We start from the raw sequence: 21,286 nt of genomic DNA, 5'->3' as shown, positions 1-21,286 counted from the left end.
CCTGCTTTGTGATCTGTGCTACTCAGAAGGAAGTTAGTGCAAAGTAAACTTTGATCCGTTTAGCTGTTGCTGGAGGCTGATGTTACTGTGACATACTGCAGAGATTGCAAGTGTCATGAATATGCATGTCTTCAGCTGTGAACGTCATTCTAGTCTTGAATCTGTATTAGACCTACATCAGACAAGCATGTGGCTAATGACGTACGTACCATAAATAACAATAAGAAGAAGAGAGAGGAAATGGAAAGTGATGCCAGGAAAAAGCAACAAGAGAGATTAATATATTAGTTGAGCAGGTGACTCATCTAACAGGGTTATTGGTGGACTGCAAATGACTCCCAAAACGACGATGTATGAGGAAGTATCAAAAATTCAGTTCATGTTCAGAAGCAAAGCAGTTTCCACAGAATGATTTGTTTGTTACAAATATGTTTCTGATCTTTATTTGTATATATCTATTATATTGCTTTACTGTTGCTCCGTTTCAGCCACTCAGTCATTTATTATACGAGTTTGGCCTCTTCACCCTGGTAACTCAGAAAATGGAAGAGAACCTTTAAACATATAGTGAAAGGAAGCAATGACAATTTTTCTAAGTCTGAATCAAGCTTCTAACATGTAAAAGTGTAGTCCCTAATCCTAATTCTCAAAGTGTGATCATTTCCTAAACCTAACCACATAGTTTTGGTGCTTAATCTTAACCAGAAAGAAAACCAAAAGTAAATGAAACAAAGGATAATTAAATCCAAGTCTGAGACTGATGGTGTCTTTTCTATCACAGGAAGCAAACCCTGCTCTCTGGGTGAAAGTCCACTTCGGTTACTGCTTCCGTCCCTCTATACTACCGCCCAACACAGATTTTGTAACCGTTTCAAAGCTGCAGGATGTTCCCTACATAAAATTAATCCTTTTAACTCCGAATCGTCAACCGGATATCAATTTGGCTATTTATCTGATCTGAAATTCTGCATTTTTTGATAGTTACAAACTATATTTTAACAATAAGACTTAATCTTTTTTCCCACAAATGTATTTTGATGCAAAATTTTGGGCACTGATCTCCTTGATTAATGGTAATTGGTATTGATATCTCCCTTTTAAATTCTATATTGGTTTAGTTTTAACTAATTTAAACCATCTACCAATATTGTTTTTTCTGGTGAGGTTGGACTGAACAGTGGAGAGGAGAACAGTGATGACAAACCAGAAGATCAGTTGTGTATGTAAAATCCTTTTGTGGGATTATGTCAAATTTAAACTTTATTGCTTATTTTCTAAAGCGTTGTATCAGCACGTCCAGTATAATGAAAGTATGGAGTTAATGACTAGACAGGATTTGGTGACTGCAGATCTTCTTCTTGTCTGATATGCAATTTTTCTACTTAAACCAGAGCTATGCTAAACTTTAATGGACTTTTACCTTGCTCATGCTGCACCACGTTTTATAAACATAGCAGTTTTTTTGTGTAATCCATTCAGTCTAACGTAAATATAACCTCCTTGACAAAGTTAAAAAATAAAGAAAAAAGTGAGCATTTTTTTCAATTGCTGCTAAATCGTCAGAGCAAATAACTTAGGACAATTTCTAACACTGAATTAAGGCTTTTGGAAAATATAAAATGGATTTTATCATCATTTTTGCCCTCATGTATATTTGGGAAATGGGCCTCAGTCTCGCAAAATTACATTACATAGGGTGGCAGCTTATGTATATTTATGCTTTCAGTCTTCACTGTCCAATTGTAGTATCACAGTATATTTGTGGGTAAAACAGATTATATATTATTCCATGTCCATTTAAATCTCTGCTTTTGTTTTTCAGGGCGGAGGTGTCCCTAAAAGCCATGTGAGATGACAGCCAAGTACTTGCGTTTTTACTGAGGGTAGAAAAATCCACCAGCCTCTGTTGCTTTCCCTTGTTTGAATCTCAGTAAACATTTACTTCATGCCACTGTATTTTAACTATTCTTTTGGGGATGAACCACAGCTAGTGAGAGTCTCAAGTGAAGCGGAAGCAAAGGACACATTAGAGTCAGTGCTTTCGTTCATTAGCGAGCGTCTGCAAGCTGCACACCCACAAGTGAAATACCGTAAACACAAAATGCAAATTATACGCACTTTCCAAATGAATTGAGTGATGCATAGTAATAACGAAATCTCATTGTGCTGTGGTGATAGTGAAAAGGCGATTATTCAACAGTGCAGTGTCATTTTCGCCAGCAGACCTCCTCATACATAATGCATCCAAATCATTGCATTTTTCCTCCTTTCTGGGCTACAATGCATATTTCATCCAGTCAGTGAAATATTAAGCACTCTTATGATTTGATATTCTCTTCCAAAGGGGGATTTCAGTTTATATATTTTCCTCACATCACTCATGTCTCCTCTGGGATCAAACTTCCGGTGGGATGTCTTTATTTGGCGCGTTTGTTTAGCGGGGAGATGTTTGATTGGCTAAAGCTGAAGTAATGATCAATGAGGCAGCCAATCAATCGCGGAGATTATCAAGGCTCAGAGGCCATTGATCCATGAGAGGACTCGAAGCTGAGCGGCAGGTTGAGCTCATTCCAACTCATTTGATTGAAATCAGAGAAGCTCAGACTTTGCAGCTACTCTTCCTCCCGCTGCCCCCAAATTTTAAATGTCAGCTGTCATTTAGGTGAAGGAGACTGATGTGAAATTTGAACTGAAGAGATTTGTAGTCCCCTCTATCTTGTGTTAGATTGAAAAGGCACGACAAGTGTTTCATTATCAAACAGGCCTTGCACATTTTTTCCGCGTTGTCACAAAAGTCCTGTATTTGTATGCTGCTGTCTTGCCACAAAATAGTCCTGAACTAATGAGAAATGATCACTTTTCATCCATAAAGTCAAAAGTTCTTCTTTGCTAAACATGAAAAGGTTGCTGGGTATGAAAGTTTCAGTAGATGTGGGGCTAATCTGACATTTGTCTTAAACATTTTTGTCATTTGAAAAGAAATCACCCTCTGGGACACAAGCCACTGATGTTACTTTTAGCAGCTTGAAGACATGCACATGAGAGAACTGATTTAAGGGAAATGTGAGGGATGATTCGGGAAGACGCGCAATTGTGCGCTTGCAATTAATTACCAGAAACTCTGTAATCTATAATTAAAATAATAGTTCATAGAAACACAGTTCCTGCTGAGTTAGATGAAAAGATTGATGGTGGGAGCAGGCGAACGGTTTCCTTCTTGCTCTCAGCCTTTACACCGTCTCCTGGCTCGAGCTTCGCATTTAATGACCACATGTCGAAGCATGTTTATAAGAATCTGGAAGCAGAAAAAGTTTATTATTTCTTTTATTCCTTAAATATTTTTCAAACTAATTGATTATCAAATTAGTTAGTGATTAATGTCATAGTTGGAAGATTTATTGATAAAATTACAGAGTCGCAATCATACATTGCGCGGCCAAAAAGAAGTTACACTCTAATATTTGTTGGACTGCCTTTAGCTTTGACAACGGCACTCATTCGCTGTGGCATCATTTCGATAAGCTTCTGCAGTGTCATGGCATTTATTTCTGTCCAGAGTTGCATTAATTTTCTCTCAAGATCTTATATTGATGATGGGAGAGTCGGACCGCTGTGCAAAGTCTTCTCCAACACATCCCAAAGATTTTCAATGGGGCTGAGGTCTGGACTCTGTAGAGGTAAATCCATGTGTAACAAGAATGTTTAATGCTCCCTGAACCATTCATTCACAATGTGAGCCGCATGAATCCTGGCATTGTCATCTCAGAATATGCCCGTACCATCAGGAAAAAAAAAAAAAAAACTCCATTGATGGAAATGCCTGGTCATTCAGTATATTCAGGTAGTCAGCTGATTCTTTGAGAACATAACGTTGCTGAACCTGACCAACCCCAGATCATAACCCTAACCCCCACAGGCTTGTAGGCTGCCTCTCCTCTTACCCTGGTGTGTCCATCACTTTGGAACAGGGTAAATCTGAACTCATCAGGCCAAATGTTTGCTAATCTCTTCAGTGTGTGACTTTGTGCCAGACGTATCATACAGCATCATCTCAGCACCACGAGTTTCCACAAAATAGAGAATTCATTAATAAGCTAATGAGCATCAAAAATGAATCATGTCTGTATTTGTCATTTGCATTGTCTTTATTATCAGCCTGCTAGCTCAGTTCACATGACAATGCGCTTGGTTGTAGAATACTAAAAGATGCCTACATCTTTGTGTATAAGCTTTTCATGGAGTAAAAACTGTGAGAAGGAAACAAGCTTAACTGCACACTTTTCAAAAACATTTACTGGTCAAAATTTAAATTTAAACTCTTCGCTAAACAAAACTCTCAATTTTACAAACGATCATAAATGTTGAACTGTGTAAAAGATCTCACAACATGGATTTGGGCACATAATATTTAAAGCCATGTGACCCGTTTGAACTTGAAATCAAATTTCTACTGTAAAATATGTCACAGTGAAAAGGTTCCAAAAATAATTGGGTTTTAGAAGTTGTTAACACGCTATTGCATTTTAGCGATGGTGTAAGAAGTATTCAGATCCTTTAGTGTACGTGTGACTTTTCACATCGAAATTACATTATTATGTGTAAACAGCATCATACGCTACATTTAACTGTTTTATTTTTGGTTATATAGCTGAGTTTAGGGCTGCAACTAATGGTTATTTTCAGTGCCCATTAATCTATCAATTATTGATTACTTGTTTGGTCTGTAAAAGTCAGAAAATTGTGAAAATCTGCTTTTCTCAAACCTAAGATCACATCCTCCAACATCTACAATCCAAAGATATTCAATTTTCTGTCACAAAGGAGTAAAAATGACGATATATTCACATATATAGCAGGTCAGACAAGCCAATGAGCATATTGGACAATAGTAAGGTTTTCTTGAAATATAGGTTATGAGTTGAATATTTTGAATCTTTCTATATTCAAGCTGAAATTAGTTTAAAAAGTCCTGTCATCAACTCAGAGAACCTGCCTTATACTCATCTCATCATTACTGATAGCACTCAGTATGGTCTTTAGAAATTCATATGGGTGGTCTCATGTATTATTGATCACATGGATAAATGAATCAAGCATTTATTTATTTATTTTATTTTTTTTACACATTTCAGAAAACCTCTGAACCCCAAACCTGATGGAAATTGCAAATGCCATTTATGAGAGCAACAAGCTACAAAGTCAGATGTTGAATTTTCTGATGGTTCGTACTGTCCTATTAGAAAAACAAAAACAAATCCAAAGTTAAAACTGTGATATTTAACCACAATCGCTTTGTATCTTGTTCAAAATTAAAAAAATAAATAAATAAAGCATGTGCACCAAAATATATCCCATAAGATACAAAAACAACCTGTGCTATTTGGTGCAACCAAGTAAGCCAATGATGACAAAACTTAAGACACGTTTCGGATGAACTACAGGCTGTGTTTACAGAGAGAAGAGAAAAGGCAAGATATAAGACTGATAAGAAAACTAAACATACTTGATCAATTAAAAAAATAAATGCTGCATGGCTCAAAATAGAGGTGCACAACTTCATACTGCAGTGAAAAATGAGCCCACAGTGAGTGCAAATGTGACAGGAGCACAAAAACTCCCAGAAAGAGGGTTTAAAAAAAAAAAAAAAAAAAAAAAAAAGAGTCCTATGTTTATAATTGAATGTTCAGTGTTTGAAATGCAGGTTGATGCTTTACTTTGCCCTTTTAAAGCCCATCAGGTGTTGTGAAACTCTGAACGGCATGCTGAAATGAAGCATCCTTTCCATATTTTTATCAGAATCAGATTAGCTATGTAGCCAACTTGGCATATCAAAGTTTGAAATTATGGTCTTTAATTAGAGTGCCACCCTCGGGGCAATTACTATAATGTGTTATACCACCAGAACACAGTGCTGATGTATCGTCCCTCCAAGCTTCATTAAATTTAGGCCTGTGATGTCTGTGATGTCACCTGAGATATTATGTCTGACGGTCGATTAACTCTGCCGTTTACATCATTGTGTGGTGGACAATGATCTATTGTGATATTCAATCTGTTCTTTTGCGTATCTTTTGTCACACATGCATCATTACCACCTGTCTTGGAGAGGAGGTTATGTAATCTGCTCAGATCCAGCTATTTATACGTCTTCAGAAGAAGTTCTGAGAAACAGCTAAACTAAAATCCGAGTTACAAGAGTCCACAACAAATGCCTGACACTTTTCTGATTGACCTCACCGAGCCAATTAGACTGCAGACCAATCTGCATAATAAAATCTGCACTTCTTGAGTAAGCACCTGACAAACAGTCTTCCGTCTCAACAATATCCTTTTCATTACAGTGACACTCGCATCTGAATACAAACAAGGCTGCTATTGTGTCACAGTTTCAGGTGGCAGCATGGCAGGTGTTCAAATTGATAATACTGGCCCTGCTGATTTGGATAACAAATAGAAATGGTGTTCGGAAGCAGTTTTGCATGCTCCTCTCAAGTCTGACCTGCTTCTTTCATAGTGAGAGGAACAAAAGGGAAAAGCTTGCAGTGTTCTTTTATTAATAGCACTTTTTTTTTTCTGTAATCAGATTTGTAATCAAACCTAATATAAACCTTCCTCAGGCTACTCCCTGCTCAATCTTGCAATAAACCTCAGACTTTGTACCAGAAATTTGACCTCCTGCTGCTCCCTAAGCCCTCCCACCAGACATGCACGTGTTTCAAACGTGCAAAAAAACCTGTGAAGCTCAAAGTTAACATTTACTCTTGGTTTCACAAAGAACTCAAACCCCACTCTCCTGAGAGAAAGTCAGTCTGCCTCACCCTCTGCGGTGCCACAATGGAGTTCCTGATGGGGAACTGAAGCTTTTATATTGCTCTATAGGTAAAATTACTGTTTTTGTCAGTGGAGTTTGGTGGCTTTGAAGAGAGCAATATAACTGTTTCAGTTCCCCGTCAGAAAATAGCAGTCCTGGCAGCAAGGTAAAGCAGTGACAATATTCTAAATACGGTGGACACTTAAACTGATATTGATTTTTTTTTTCGGTGGGCCTTTTTTTTTTCAGGTGGCTAAAATACTTTGTGTCAGTGACCCTGTCCGCAGCAGTACATTGTTTAGCCTCTGTCTGCCTCTCCAGACAGGAGTACGGACCCTCATTTACTACAGATAATATGCTGACTATTGATAGGTACCTTACATAACCCCACTTCAAAAGCAACCAAGCTATTCCTTTAAGTCTTCTTCACAGACAGTCTAACTCCAACATGGTGCACTGTATTAAATCTTAGAGAACTACCAACTGAGTTTTTGCACTGCTCCCATTTTTTTTTTGCACTGCTCCCAAAAAAGAGAAAATATTTATACTATTTACTTATATACAAATGAATGAGTATTAGCAATATTAACAATATGTGCTTATCAAAAGTAGTCGCTGTACACGACAATAGAAGCCTTTAAATCATTTTTAACATACTGATATATGCATAGATACTAAATACAGATAGTGAGATTGAATAAAATTGTATAAATCGATCATAGTGTAAAATCTAAATCGATATAACATTAACTAACTAGTAACAAAAGTTATCAAATAACTGCAGTTAAACAAAGCTGAGTCAAGGTAGCAGAAAATAAAAGTACTCAAATAAAATCAACTTTCTCAGAATTCTGCCAATGTGCAGAATGCACAAAACTTGAGAAAATTTACTTTCCACCATTACTGACTTATAGTTTTTGGCCAGAATATGACTTTTTCTCTTAAAGTGCTACAAATTAAATCATATCTGGCTGCACTAATTGCAACAAGGGCATAAGAGATCCTGGGACTCATTAAACAAAATAGATACTAAAATCACCTTTTTCACATTTCCCTGGGCCGGATGATAAACATCTTCTGCTGATGTGACAAAACCACCGACAACAAAAACTGGCCCTTTGAGATCGGATCAATTGAGATCCAAGATAATTTTTCTTTTCATCTGTGTGTAGTTGTCATGACATGGCACTCTACACTGAAGCCACAGAAATCACCAGATGTTGTACAGTAGGTTTGTTCTCGCTCCTATACCATTGTTGTACAACCCGACACCTCCTCCTCCGTAGACTATTTGCGTCTCTCAAAAATGTCACACAGGTCGACAAACCTCGTATCCACCACCTATAATACATAATTTGTGCCAACAGAATATTTAGCATGTTAATACCACTGATAGTAGCAAAATAGATGTGATATGTGAGTAAAGGGTTCAAGTCAGAAGCCGACGGCTTGCCAAGAGCAGTGCTGGCTGGCATCTAGCTAGAACGTTGCATTTCTAACATCATTTTGTTCATTTTTCTGTCTGAAAGGGCTATAAGACTCTAATAGTGGCCATTGCTCTGTCTGAAATGTAATTTTTCGGGGCCATCAGTCCGACTGTATATTGCATCTCTCGCTTTGGCAATGCCTTACTGCTCCTGCACTAGAGGGCTGCATTTTGTGCATCTTCATAACTTGTAAGTAATTTGCTAACATGTGCAAGATTCATTTAAGCTCCTAATTAGCTGTGATGTTTTGGTGCACAACAAGTTTGATAAATACTTTTTTTTCCCCCCCACACACTTTTTTGGTAATAACGGTGAGGGGATAAAATGCAATCTCTGGATGAATTGCCTCCCACCTTTGTGTTTCTGTCACTCGAGCACCTAGCTGACTTGTGATGTAGCGGCAGCTCCCTCTCTTGAGAGGATAATTGAAGAGACACTCACAGCCGGTAAGCATGGAGCTGGCTCTTAGCTGATTTTCAGTTTTGTTTCTGGGAACATATTGCATAATGATCATCTCGGTTGTGTGCTAATATATGTCAAATGACAAGTTCTTTATTGAATACACGGATTAGCAGCCCCCTTTGAAAATGCTAATGCCTTTGATCAGTGGTGTGGTTGAGTAGTGACAAATTGACTGATTTGTATGATGGAGACATTGAGCTGGAGAAGTTGCTGATGAAATGCTGGGAGCTGGCAGGAATGATTTAAAGCCTTGAAAAACATGGCAGCGAGAAAGAGCGTTTTTGGAGGGGGGCTTTGTGTTTATCATCTCAAATGTTGGCACTAATAACGCTTTGTACAGTTTTAGAGCTGTGCAGCTGTTTACCAGCCGGATTATTGTAAACGTCGCCAAATCCTCTGGCTTTAAAAAGGAAAAAAAACAACGACACTAATGGCTACTCTGTTTTCTACAGTCCACTCTTCCTACAGTTCCTCTTTAATGCAGCAACCAACACATCTCTGAGTTACACAAGCAGGGACTTGGTTTCACCTGCACTGATTTGCACCGCCACTAACCAGTCAAAAGTCTGGACACACCTTCCCATTTGAGGTCTTATCTTTATTTTCATGACTATTACGTTGCAGGTTCTCACTGAAGGCATCAAAACTGTAAATTAACACATATGGAATTATGTAGTAAACATAAATGTGGGAAACAAGTGAAAAGATTCTTCAAAATAGCCACCGTTTGCTTTGATAACTGCTTTTGCACACTTTCATTAACATGAGTACTGAGAATTTCTCATGGTCAGAAATAATAATAAAGAGCTTTAACAAGTTTTTCCATTAGAATGACAACATTTACAGCAAGGACACCATTGATTTTTGAATTCTGAATGCCTGGTTTTGAAGTTGTGCTGGGGAAACATTCACAAGCCCTTCTGACCTGCTGTTTGAGAGACAAAGACAGAACATGAAAAACAGGAATACTGAAGAAAAGAAAACAGAAGAGAAAAAAAGAGAGAAAGAACACAGTGTAGCACTAACACTGCAGTGAAGGGCTTAGCCTTGGTTTCTGCTTAGCTGATGGTGGCTCTACGGGTGTCTCGGGGTCTGTGTGTACGTAGAAATCAAGTGAAATGTCGAACACTATAGATTACCTAATGAGGGCAGTACCTTAAAAAGCTTGGCATTTTCCAGCACCAGCTCCCCGCCATGTGTGTGAACTTGCTGATGTTTTTTTTTTTTCTTTTCCGAATAGGATGCAACGAACGAGATGAAAGAAAAGTCAGCATTTTAGTTGCAAAAGTGACTCTGCTGGCCTTTTGCATCTCGGCGTGTGTGCGTGCATACGAGCACTGTAGGTGTATGTTTCTCTGTGTGTGTGTGTGTCATTGTTTGCGCGCCCCGAGGCCTCATAAGAAGTGCGAGACACGAGAGAAGCGTTATTCATTAGCCGTCGGCGTCCCACCTCACAGACGAGAGAGGGGGGAGAAGATGAAGAAGAGGATTATGGGACTTGTGTGGATGAAGTTGGAGGGGGGGGAGAAAGAGTGCAGAACATGAGAGCATAAAAAGCATTCAATTAAGACATGAACTGCAGGGTTCATTAAGCATGAGCAAGCCAATGAAAATGACCATCCATCAAGAGAGAGTGCTGTGCTACTGCTGAAAAGCTCGTGGAGGCATGCGCACATGCAGCATACTCAGTTATATTGCCCGAAAAAAAGCTCATTTTTGCTTGTTCGGAGTAGAGTGAAAACTATTAGCGTGCATTATTTTCAAGATTTGGGAACTTTATTGTCATATACACAGCAGCAAAACAGTGTTTAACCTGAGTAATGAGATTATTATTTTGCGAGTTCCCTTCACACAACTGAAATAATCAACAAATGAAGATAAAATAAAAAGGAATAAAAAAGAAATAAAAAATAATAAAAAGAGTTAAACATAAATTATCTGTGCAAATGTTCTTGTGCAGTACTGTCATATGTGAACAGGCAAAGGATATGTGCAAAATATTGCTATTTATAGATATTGCTGACAAGTGAGTGATTTAATAGCCTGGTGGCCTGTGACAGAAACTGCATTTAAATGGAAGTGTTAACTTTTTATTTTGCTCAAGTGTCACAAGTTGTCTATTGATTTTACTACAGGAATTGTTAGAGCTCCTCTAACTTGAAAAAATTAATTGTTATTGTCGTCTACCTGTTTGCTGTTTTGTTGAGATCTACTCAAGATAAGAGGGTCTATTGGAAAATATTTTGGTTCTGTGCAAAAGCCCACGTTGGATGGCTCAAGCTTTCATTGCTCAAATTTAAGTTTTGAAGAGGCTATAAATGAGAGCAGGAATAAAATGATGAAATCTATAAATCCATCTCCAATCACCTCATTTTCCAAAGAGCATGCAGACGTTTGAGCCTGAGGACTTGTAATCTACAGAATAAGGAGAACATTGTTAAATGGAACATGAAACACATCGCCGAAGATTCTCTATCCTGTCATATTTAAAATGATGTTTCCGCAGGTGTAATTCTGGGAGAGAGAAAAAAAAAGTCTAAAATGAAAACGATTAAATGCTTCAGCATGTAGGTGGGTACATGACACTTTTTTGTGAGGATTTTCAAAGTCATGTCAACACTGGTGTCTCGCTGACTTCCTCAGCACCCAAGGGCTCACAAGCACACATCTGAGAGACTGCGGCGCCGTGACGAGCTGTCTGCCCTTTTAGAATCTATTCATGCTTTCCTGTAGCTGCTTTGCTCGTGGCAAAAACCAGAACATATGGGCACATATGGCGTACGCAGGTACGCTCAGCACAGATACAAATCACTGATGACAGTGAGCGTTAATAGCAGCGTGCATGTTCACTTCTATGAGGTAATCGGTCTTGGCACAATACGTATTGCACCCCTTTGAAAAGGCTCCAGGGTCTTCCTTTGCAGCAAGCAAACAAAACAGCTGCTTGTATGTGGCCTTGCCGCCAAGCATGTGCTCTCGCTCTTTACACCGTGTTTTGCTGGGTTTTTAATCTTCCGTGTTCTTAGTCGTTCAGCACACAAAAGATACTTCACTCCAAACAGTTGGAAGTCTGATTATAAAATGATACAGTACCTGGCTTCATTTATTTATGTTTCCAACAGGAGAGAGTGCGCCATGGGTTTTCAAGTGGATTTTTCCTGATTCTTTGACAGCAAGAGTTCACTTGTGAACCTGTAAGCCCAATCAGACACTGTTTGTGACTGTAACTCGTGCTGCTTACAATGTCCGCATGGTGCCCAAGTGCATCAGTATTTATGGCTGCATCCACAGCCAGGTGTGTGTTTGCACATGTACATATATTTGTGTGTTTGTTTCTGTGTGTTTGGGTCATACCGCTGTGGGCTTGGTGGGAGAAAAATGGCTGTTTTTAAAATCTCATCCGCTGAGTGCTCTGAAAATAATTAAAATAAATTTGCTGTAGACAGAGCCTTTATTTTCCATTACTTCCCTCAGTCTAAGTCAGGGATCATGGGGCTTTTAGCAAATACAAAACTCCTGCACTCCTGCTTAGGAAAATCCTGCCTGATAAGCAATGCATTGCACTGGAGGAAAGAAAAGGCTGTTGCCAAACAACTTTGAACCAGTTTGAATATAGATGGACAATTTTAGTTTTGGTTCTCTGGCAGCGAGGCAGATGCTATGTCAGGTTTTATTTATGCAGACAATACTGGTTAGTGGGATAACTTTATTGTTTGGTTGTGGAATTTTCACAGGATTTGCTTCTGCTGGCAAACTGTTTCCACTGGTGTTGGCAAGATAATTTCACTAAAGTGGAGGGAGCTCAGCAGAGTGCAACAGAGTGAATGTGGTTTTGGTGGATATTTGTTGCAAATGGTGCCCAGCTACCATCATTCAGCTTCATTGGCTCCCAATTAGCTCAGTGTTTATTGTACCAGCAGTCGAGCTGTTGTAGTTGGATGACCTGGTTGCTAGTTTTCGCTTGGCAGCATCTAACATGACTTGACTTTGACACTTATAGCATGCTTTCTGATGTTGCTCTGCTTTTAAACCCTGATAATCACCTAGAATGTTCTTTTGACCTTGCCAACATGTCTAAAGATGGACTATTATATACTGGAAAACACATCATGGGGGGGGGGGGGGGGGGGGGGGGGGGGAGAAAAACAGTTGGCAGTGTGGCTGAGCATTTCCACCTTGAAGCTGCAGTGTACTCATGATAGTTAAGAGTTAGATCTAAAGCATTATAAGGCAAGAAGGGATTATTGTCACTGAAACATTTTCTAAACATATAATGATGTACATAGATGAGGTTTTAGTGGTATAATCAATGATTGGATGGGGGATTGTGACAACTCAGCAGTTTCAACAAAGTCACATCAGAGCACAATCTATAGAAACACCTTTATATTGGACAACTCTACCGGCTTACTGTCAATGTTTAGTGCCTTTTATGCAAAAAAGGCAGAAATTAAGGGTTCAGTGTCATTGATCTTTAGCTTTAACCACAATCCTTCCTCAACAATGCTGTAGTTATCACGTTCAGCAAAAATTATATAAGGGTGCTACAGCAAATTACATTAAATAGCTGTTAAATGCTTCTTTTCAATGTGTTAACCTGCTAAAATCGGATCCTGTTTAGTTGATTCACACATTAGTTGAATTTTTCGTTTATGGGTTGTATAGTTAGCTATGTTTTTTGCTTGCTTGTTTTTTACCTGCTCTTTCTCTGATGTAATTTCCTGGGATCAGCATCGGGCTCGTTCAAGATGAACTGCGCTTTGCCTGGAAAGTGGAAGAGAGCATGGGGGTCAGAGTGAAAACTGGCCATACGGAAGCACACAGCTTGTTCAAATGTTCTGCGATAAATATAGGAGTTTGTATACAGTCCCTGAAAGTTTTAATTATGACAGGGCATCTTTTTGAAATGACCTGTGATCTTTTTCCGTGGGTCAGTGAATTATTTTGCATGAATTCACACGCAAATCAGCATGAAATCAGTTAGCACATGTACATACAGGTGACTACACATTCTAGTCCTTTTAAAAGTACATAGAAAAACTGACAACCTTGATAAATGATCAAATACAGTAGAGAATAAATACCAGATAAAGGCTTTTATTCCTGATCTGTCAGATATTCAGACCATCAGGGTGAAAATGTCTCTGTAGATGGTATTTTATATAATCTTCAAATCCCCTTTTCAGAAGTTTTGTTAAATACTTCCAGCATTAATATATATTGTATGCATTTTGTGATCTAAATGTATTCATTCTCCTTGACTGATGAACATCACCGTCACTCCTATATGGAGAATAAACTTTAAAAATCAGACAAATAAATGTAAAATCTCTGAATCAAATAATATTGGACGTCATATTGTTTAATCAACATCTAAACCAAGAGACCAGATACAGAGATGTGTGCTTCTGAATAGACAGCAACAAAATGGGATAGTCTTAAAAATCTGAGTACTATTGATTTTAACATGCTATTCAAATAATACATAAAAAAAAAATAAAGTAGAGACCTGATTTCAAGTTCTTCTGATGGAACTTCCTCCTTTTAAATAAATGCAGGTTTTTTTATCAAACAGTACTTGATGATTTCACTGATTAACTACCTCTTAGCCAGAAAAAAAAAGAAAAAAACTTTGATTCAGTCTTTAGTTGAAATGACAGCCCGCACACTCTCAGCTCTCAGCAGCACATAATGGCTAATTCCTGCTTTTCACTTTATTATTGATTCAAATATGCCCCCATGTGTCAGCTGCAGTAAAGTTTGTTCACGCTGGCAATTCTTTCTGTCACATTTGTCCTTCTGACGCAAGGAACAGATGTAATGACAGAATACATTACTGTTACTACAGTTTTCAACTGTATGCCTAATAGGTTAGAATATAGATACATTTCCTAAATAAAAAACAGAAACAGCAACTCAGTGGTCACTCGGTGATTTGCATGATGTGATGTTTGTATTTTAATTGGCTGGCAGAGCTAATGATAAAAGACCGTAATTTACCAGCTAAAAATGTCTGGTAACCATGGCAAAGTAATTCTAATTCTTAAAATGTCACGTCTTCATATCTGGGTGCATATTAAACAAAATTTATTAGTCACTCTCTGGTCTCACAGTGGGACTGTTCCACAATACAAGTGCACCTGGGGCATCAGCTCAGTCGTAAAGATACATCACTTCATCACTTCGAGCAAAAACCAACAATCCCAAACGTGCCTGTTTCTACAGACTAAATATTCCCAGAGGGAGTGTGAAGAGTGCATCTGAGCCGTCTTTTTCTTTTCGCACCTGGCAAGTTCTAATCCACTTTCACCTTAAACAGAATATAACGACACAGCGCAGTGGCGGATTTCGCAATTTGGGGGCCCAAGGCAAATTTAGCTAGGGGGCCCTTCAAATCCTTACTTTTAACAAGGACCTTTAAAAATGTGAGAAATACGATTCAGATTCCATCCTGTTGTATGCCAAAATGCGAGAAAAAAAAAAGTTTAAATAGTTAAGCAGCATGACAGAGTATTTGTGTGAGTGAGTCAATAAGTCCCATTTTATCTATAACTGTAACTGAACAATAAATAATAATAATAAAATAATAATAATATTGTAATAATACAATAATATCAATGATATCAATCACAGCAATGTGTAGACAGAGATAGAGTGAGAGAGTGTGTGAATGAATGTATGTGTATGAGAGAGAAAATGTGTTGGAGTCAAAGAGAGAAAACAAGGGTGTGTGAATGAAGGAGTGGGGGGGAAGTCTCTATCCTTACTGCTACTGTCACCCTGCTGCTTTGTTCCTCTTTTAATGCTGTTTTCTTCTGCTTCTCTTTCTCTGGATCTCCATGTGTCTCTATCCTTACTAGTAACAGAAAAAGTGTAAATTGTAATGAAAATAATTCAACTCAATAAAACTGAGTTGCTGCATCCTTGTAAATAATGCACCTACTCTTTTAAGATGAGTCGGGAAGTTAAAAACAGATGGAATAACACAAGGTGTGAGCCGGCAAATCTGCCCCGCCCTGTCAAACTCATCAGGTTTAAAATGTTTGCTGCAGAGCACCGACTCATCACTTGCAGCAAACCCCACCCTCCTCAGAGCTGCTTCCCACTTCCTCCTCAGCCGAAAGTCTTTGGGAAACCTACATTGAGTAAGAACAATAGACAAAAAAGTAAATAAGTCTGTACACAACAACATATCTAATAAAAATAAATCATGCTACTAAATTAAGGACAAAGAACAGAAGTAGCCAATATACTGGAGACCAAAGTTATTTAATTTGATCAATATAACATTGTTTAGTAACATTTCAATTATGTGAGAGTAGTCCTAAAGAATTGCCTGAAATCCCAATCATAAAATGGGTTTGGAGGAAGAACATAGATGCTAGTCTGGATATATATGAGTTAGGCTTTGTAACTACTATTGGTATTATTGGTGGTATTACTAGTAGTAGTGGTAGTGCACCGACTACTGCTGCTGATACTGGCACCATACTACAACTTGTAATACTATTACAAATGCTGATACTACTTCCACTACTCTAACGGCTATTTATACTACTACTGCTTGAACTTTTGGTATTACTATTACTGCTACATGTACTTTTAGTATTACTACTACTGCTTGTACAGCTATACTACAGCTACTAATAATTGTCTGGTGTTTGGTTGTCCAGCTGTTAGCTTGCGTTAGTGTTTTGCTAGCGGCTAACTGCTTAGCTGTTATAGACTCTGAACAAGATTTAACAATGAAAAAAGAACCAAAAAAAATTCTGATCTATGGAAAGATATTCCAAGTTTCCTTGTCTCCAACGTTCGACGTAGTGTGCCATTAAATGCAGTGCAATGAGCCGGCATTATTCTTGTTTTAGTTTTCGCCCAGTACACACCAATGGAATAAATTGAAATTACGCCCCCACTAGCTTAGTGTCTCCGTAGGAACGCCGCTCTGAGGGGCGTGTCGTATCTTCTCTTCATATTGATCATGGCCTGGATGGAACACTCCATTATTAAAAGAAATGGGAGGGGTGTACACGGATACATTATTTCTTTGTATTTTAGTTTGCTGTCTTTGTTTCCCACTTAAACATACAAATTTACTATTTAAAAAACGCAATGGCTGAGGATTACTGTCCACAGGGCCCCGATTCCCAGCTGAATGGAGAGTGGGCTGCCGGTCTGGGGGCCCCTGCAGTTGGAGGGGCCCCAAGCAGTTGCCTAACTTGCCTCTATTGTAAAACCGTGTCTGACAGAGCGGCAGATCAGGAAATGGAAGTGGCAGCATTTCCCTAAAACATTCTGAAATTATTTACAAAAAAGAAGAGCTGTCCAAATGTTTCATTTATACATTATCTATTCGCAAAACATCATTACTAATGGAGGAGTAAACAAGTTCAAAACCTCCATAAAGGCTCTCCTTACATTTACTCAGGATCCATTCATTGAGGCATTCACATGAGATTAGCTGTAATAGCACATTTTATTGCTGTGAGAAAAGATTTGAATAATTTAAAATATAACTGTCATAACTACAAACCGTAGCCCAGATAATTGGATTCATGCTTTCATTTGATCAAACTTGGGAGTCTCTGGCCTCGGTTCTCAGCAAATTCCTTGTTGATAAATAGGAATTTATACATCAATGCGGACAGAAGGAGGAAGAATGAAACAAGCCGTAAAGTGACCACAGCACGCAGCACAGGTGGTTGCAGTTCATTAGACAATGACATATTGAGAGAAAATCTTCAATGTGTTACCTTCTAATAGTGTTTAGGGTCTATTATTAGCTCATTCATTGCAATTCTAACACTTGGAGGGGAGGTAAACAAGATCAGAGTGTCATGAGTTTAAATAACATTCCCAGTCATCCCAAAGGTAATTACACAGAGGTCAATGAGCGGAGGATGACCCCAAAAAATAAATGGGCATCAGCAATCAATATTTCACACTTACACACAGACACATTCGCATACACAAGCTTGTACGCGTTGTCCCTGGCAGGCAACGCGTGGCTAATCTGTACACTCCTCCGCTCTGCTCGAACAGAACACGGGGCCCAAATTACATTTTAATGGCCTTTCTCTCTTATTAGCACCGTGGCATCTTTGAGCGCGCGAGAACAAAATTAAGCTTTCAACCTTCCTCATCCCTCTGTTGTTTTACCTGATGTGATCAAAGCTTCGTTGCGACGCGTCCGCGAGCCTCATATGCATTTGTATGATACATGAACCTAAAAGCGGGATCAAAGTGTAATGGTTTAAACCATCGAACCTACAGAATGTGTGGCAGTTACGGCATTGATCTCATGTATTCACATATGATGAAATGGCTGTAACATGTTATTAGAAAAACTGTGATTTATTGCATTTTTTTATGTGTTTATTCTATGTTTCCCAAGGCAATTAGCAACAACATCAAAAGCCTGAACTTAGACATGAAGGAGACTGCCTTAATCTAGCTGTTAACATTAATCATTCGAATTAATGTCTTTCAAAAGTTTTGTGCAGTGGAGTTGTCTGCTACTTTAAGATAGTATGCAAGAATAATAATAATAATAAAAAAAACACTTTGCACAAGGATGTGCATAGCCACAATAGGTAGAAAATGTATATTTTCACAGAGTAACTAAAGCAAACCATGGAATTCTAGTGGATTTTCGTAAGAAAACAGTTCTCTTGAGTTCCAGTTGCTAAAAGGCATCTATCATCTGTTAAACTCTAGACCACAGAAATTATCACCAGCAAGCATTCAATTGTTTGACTAAGTTTCTATGTATGTAAAGCTCTTTACAGAAATTAATTAGTTATAGTTACATGTTTGTGAAAAAGCAACTGCATTTCTATTTTTTTTTTTTTTTTTTTGGTAGTTAAGGGAAATTCCGTTCACCATTTCATATTAATGCATTCACAGACTCAGCTGGAGACCATCAGCCGCTGGTGGGCAAAGCTTTTAAGTAAACAGACCTAATGCTTCACAGCACAATCCTCCATATATTCAGTCTCTCTCTCATTTCCAGCATATGCTGCTGCAGATGTTCTGTTACCTCATCTGGGTATAGACCGATCCATGTTCATGTTAAATAAACACTATTGAAGAGTTTTAACAAACGAAGTGTTCGACTACAAATACGTTGGTCTTAATCGCATTTAACAGCACAAAGCAGGAACAGTGTTTTCATTTAGTTGTCCGGAGATATTAATGCATCCAAGTTAAGTGTGTTTTGTTGTCTTGGCCTCATCCATTATTTTCATATTTGGTGGCACCTCATTATGCATCATCAACTTCTTGCTTAACATCAGGAATATGTTGGCTAACAAAGCAAGCCACAAAGCAGAGTCATGCGGATTTTAAAGGTTTGTACTTTAATTTTACAACTGAAAGCAGAGTTTCAGCGACTGAACCAGAATCAGGCTCCCAGTGAACATCTTATTTGGAAAATGGAAAAGTAATTACTTCTTTCTCAAGGTTTTTGCAGTTCAGTTCTTTAGTTTCCATTTGACAGATTAATTGCTTTGCATGCATGTCAGAGTTTCTTCATGGTTATTGTAAAATACTAGCACTAAGTTGTTCTCTGGTTCATCAAAAATGGTCAAATTTCAGATTCTACAGGAAGTAGCTCAACCCAAACTGCTTCCACTTAGTAAATTTCCCTTGAAGGTTTTGGCTCTCTCAAACCCTGATACCAAACAGTCCTCATACCTATGATACTTTTGTTGTGTACTGGAAAGTGGCGAAATCTGCGATGAGAAAACAGTGGCTTGTGGTCAGATAGTTTTAAAAAACATTTCCCAGTCTCCAAAACTCGAAACATCCTTAAATTCTCATTCTTTTTTGAAAACCATCTCCAACAATCTGTTCCCCAGAGGGTTAAACCACTCTCTGACATCACACGTGCTTTTAAAACTCTCACACACACACTTAAGCTTTCACACCACTTGTTCCCTAACCTTTCTAAGCCCTGTGGTCCCCCCTTGTGTTTGGTATTAACTCAGCGCGAGCATGTCTGATAAACATGATCAGAGATTCCAAGTCAACCAGAAAGTGCTTTAAAGTTGAATGCCCCGTTTCTTAAACTTCCGGATTAAAAACATTAATCAAACCATGAAGTTTTCAGAACTTTTGAAAAGTTACACAATGTTAGGTGCCATTGAGAATTACCATAAAGGTTTGTTTAAGCCCGTTAGCATGTAGAAGGGTGTGTGACAAAACAAGATATTATGTGAACGAGTGTAAACGATCAGTGACTCACACTATCTTTTGTGCCCATTTGGACCCTGTGAACCGGTGACATTAATTTGTTAATCCTGTCAGCTTTGACCTCAGTGTGGGTGACAGCTTATATAATTCCATATTTCTGACTGCACATTCCTTTCATTTCATTCATTTTAAACAACCCCAAGAATAAGGATAAATCCATCATGGTTACATGTGAGTCTCTTGTGTATTGTCTTTTATTCAATTTTGTTGAGTTGGGCTGTTTTGTGCATTGTGAAATGTGATCATTACAAGGAGTGCTGAGACTGTGCCAACAAAGAGCAAAACCCATTTTTTGATTTACACTTGGCCCCTATCCTCTGAAACATTCTTGTGCTGTAATACACAGCTTCTTGCACTCATGCTATGTTTGAAATTTTCTGAAAGTCCAATTCTGACTTGCCTGTGTGCATTTGTAATTTCACCACCAACTCCAAACATCCAATTCTGTGTCAAAACCTTAATGTCAAGGATCATCACCAGTGAGGAGAGCTGGTTTCATAGCTCCAACACAGAAAGCAAACAGCAGTTTTGAGTGAAAGAGCCAAGACCACAGAAGTTGCATCTGGTCAGCAGCTCGATGAAGATAATTTTTGTTTCGACATTCCTAGGGATGTGAAACATGAGTTCGTTTGCCAGGGTCAGACCTGTCAATATCAGGTTCAACGGTAACATTTGAAGACATCTAAAAATGCTCAGAGTTAACTGCCTGAAATGAGTCATGGCTGATCATATCAATGCAGTCGCTCGCTGCATGCTGAAATTGCACTAGTTTTCTAAACAAAACAACACAGTTGTATCACCCTACCCAACACTAGTTGCCATATTTGGCTCCCTGCAACTTCTTTATCTTTTCAAAAATGTATTTAAGTTCAAGAGTCACCAGTTTTGCAGATGGTGTTTGACACTTACACAACAGGGTTTCCAGGGAGCATTCCGAACGTAGCAGGAGCACTAGGTGCGAGTGCATCGCTGCACAAAGTGACTACTTCAAAGGGGATGGCGGCCATATTGAAACCAGGTACACTTTTTTTCTTATACACGTGTAGTCTAGAAACCTCTTGATAACACCTCATAAAATCAACCCTTATCCACACCTTTTGACCATCTGTTGCCTTCTTCTGACAAGGAAGAATCAGAATCAAGACAAAGGCAAAGAAAGAGAGCCAAGAGAGTGACACTAGAGAGGGAAAGGGAAGGGAGGATAGCACACAAGGAAGAAAAGCACTCAGGATTATGAAACCATTCTATTGTGTTCCTTTCATTCAGAGCCCAT

The 21,286-nt window shown here is 38.5% G+C and overlaps 1 protein-coding gene across 1 annotated transcript in view; it reads left to right on the top strand.

Annotated features, from left to right (window-relative positions):
- The window catches only part of LOC127535992 (uncharacterized), a 30,977-nt gene extending 29,026 nt beyond the window's left edge, over nucleotides 1–1,951 (top strand). Inside the window, exon 8 of the mRNA XM_051955075.1 lies at nucleotides 1,823–1,951. Coding sequence (XP_051811035.1) covers nucleotides 1,823–1,855 — 33 coding nt within the window. The 3' untranslated portion in view covers nucleotides 1,856–1,951. The remainder of the gene's footprint in view (nucleotides 1–1,822) is intronic.
- Nucleotides 1,952–21,286: the final 19,335 nt, after the last annotated feature.

Source organism: Acanthochromis polyacanthus, chromosome 11, assembly GCF_021347895.1.
Source record: "Acanthochromis polyacanthus isolate Apoly-LR-REF ecotype Palm Island chromosome 11, KAUST_Apoly_ChrSc, whole genome shotgun sequence".
Classification (NCBI taxonomy): Eukaryota; Metazoa; Chordata; class Actinopteri; family Pomacentridae; genus Acanthochromis; species Acanthochromis polyacanthus.
The sequence above is the reverse complement of the archived record's forward strand: the minus strand, read 5'-3'. Positions and strand labels throughout refer to the sequence as shown.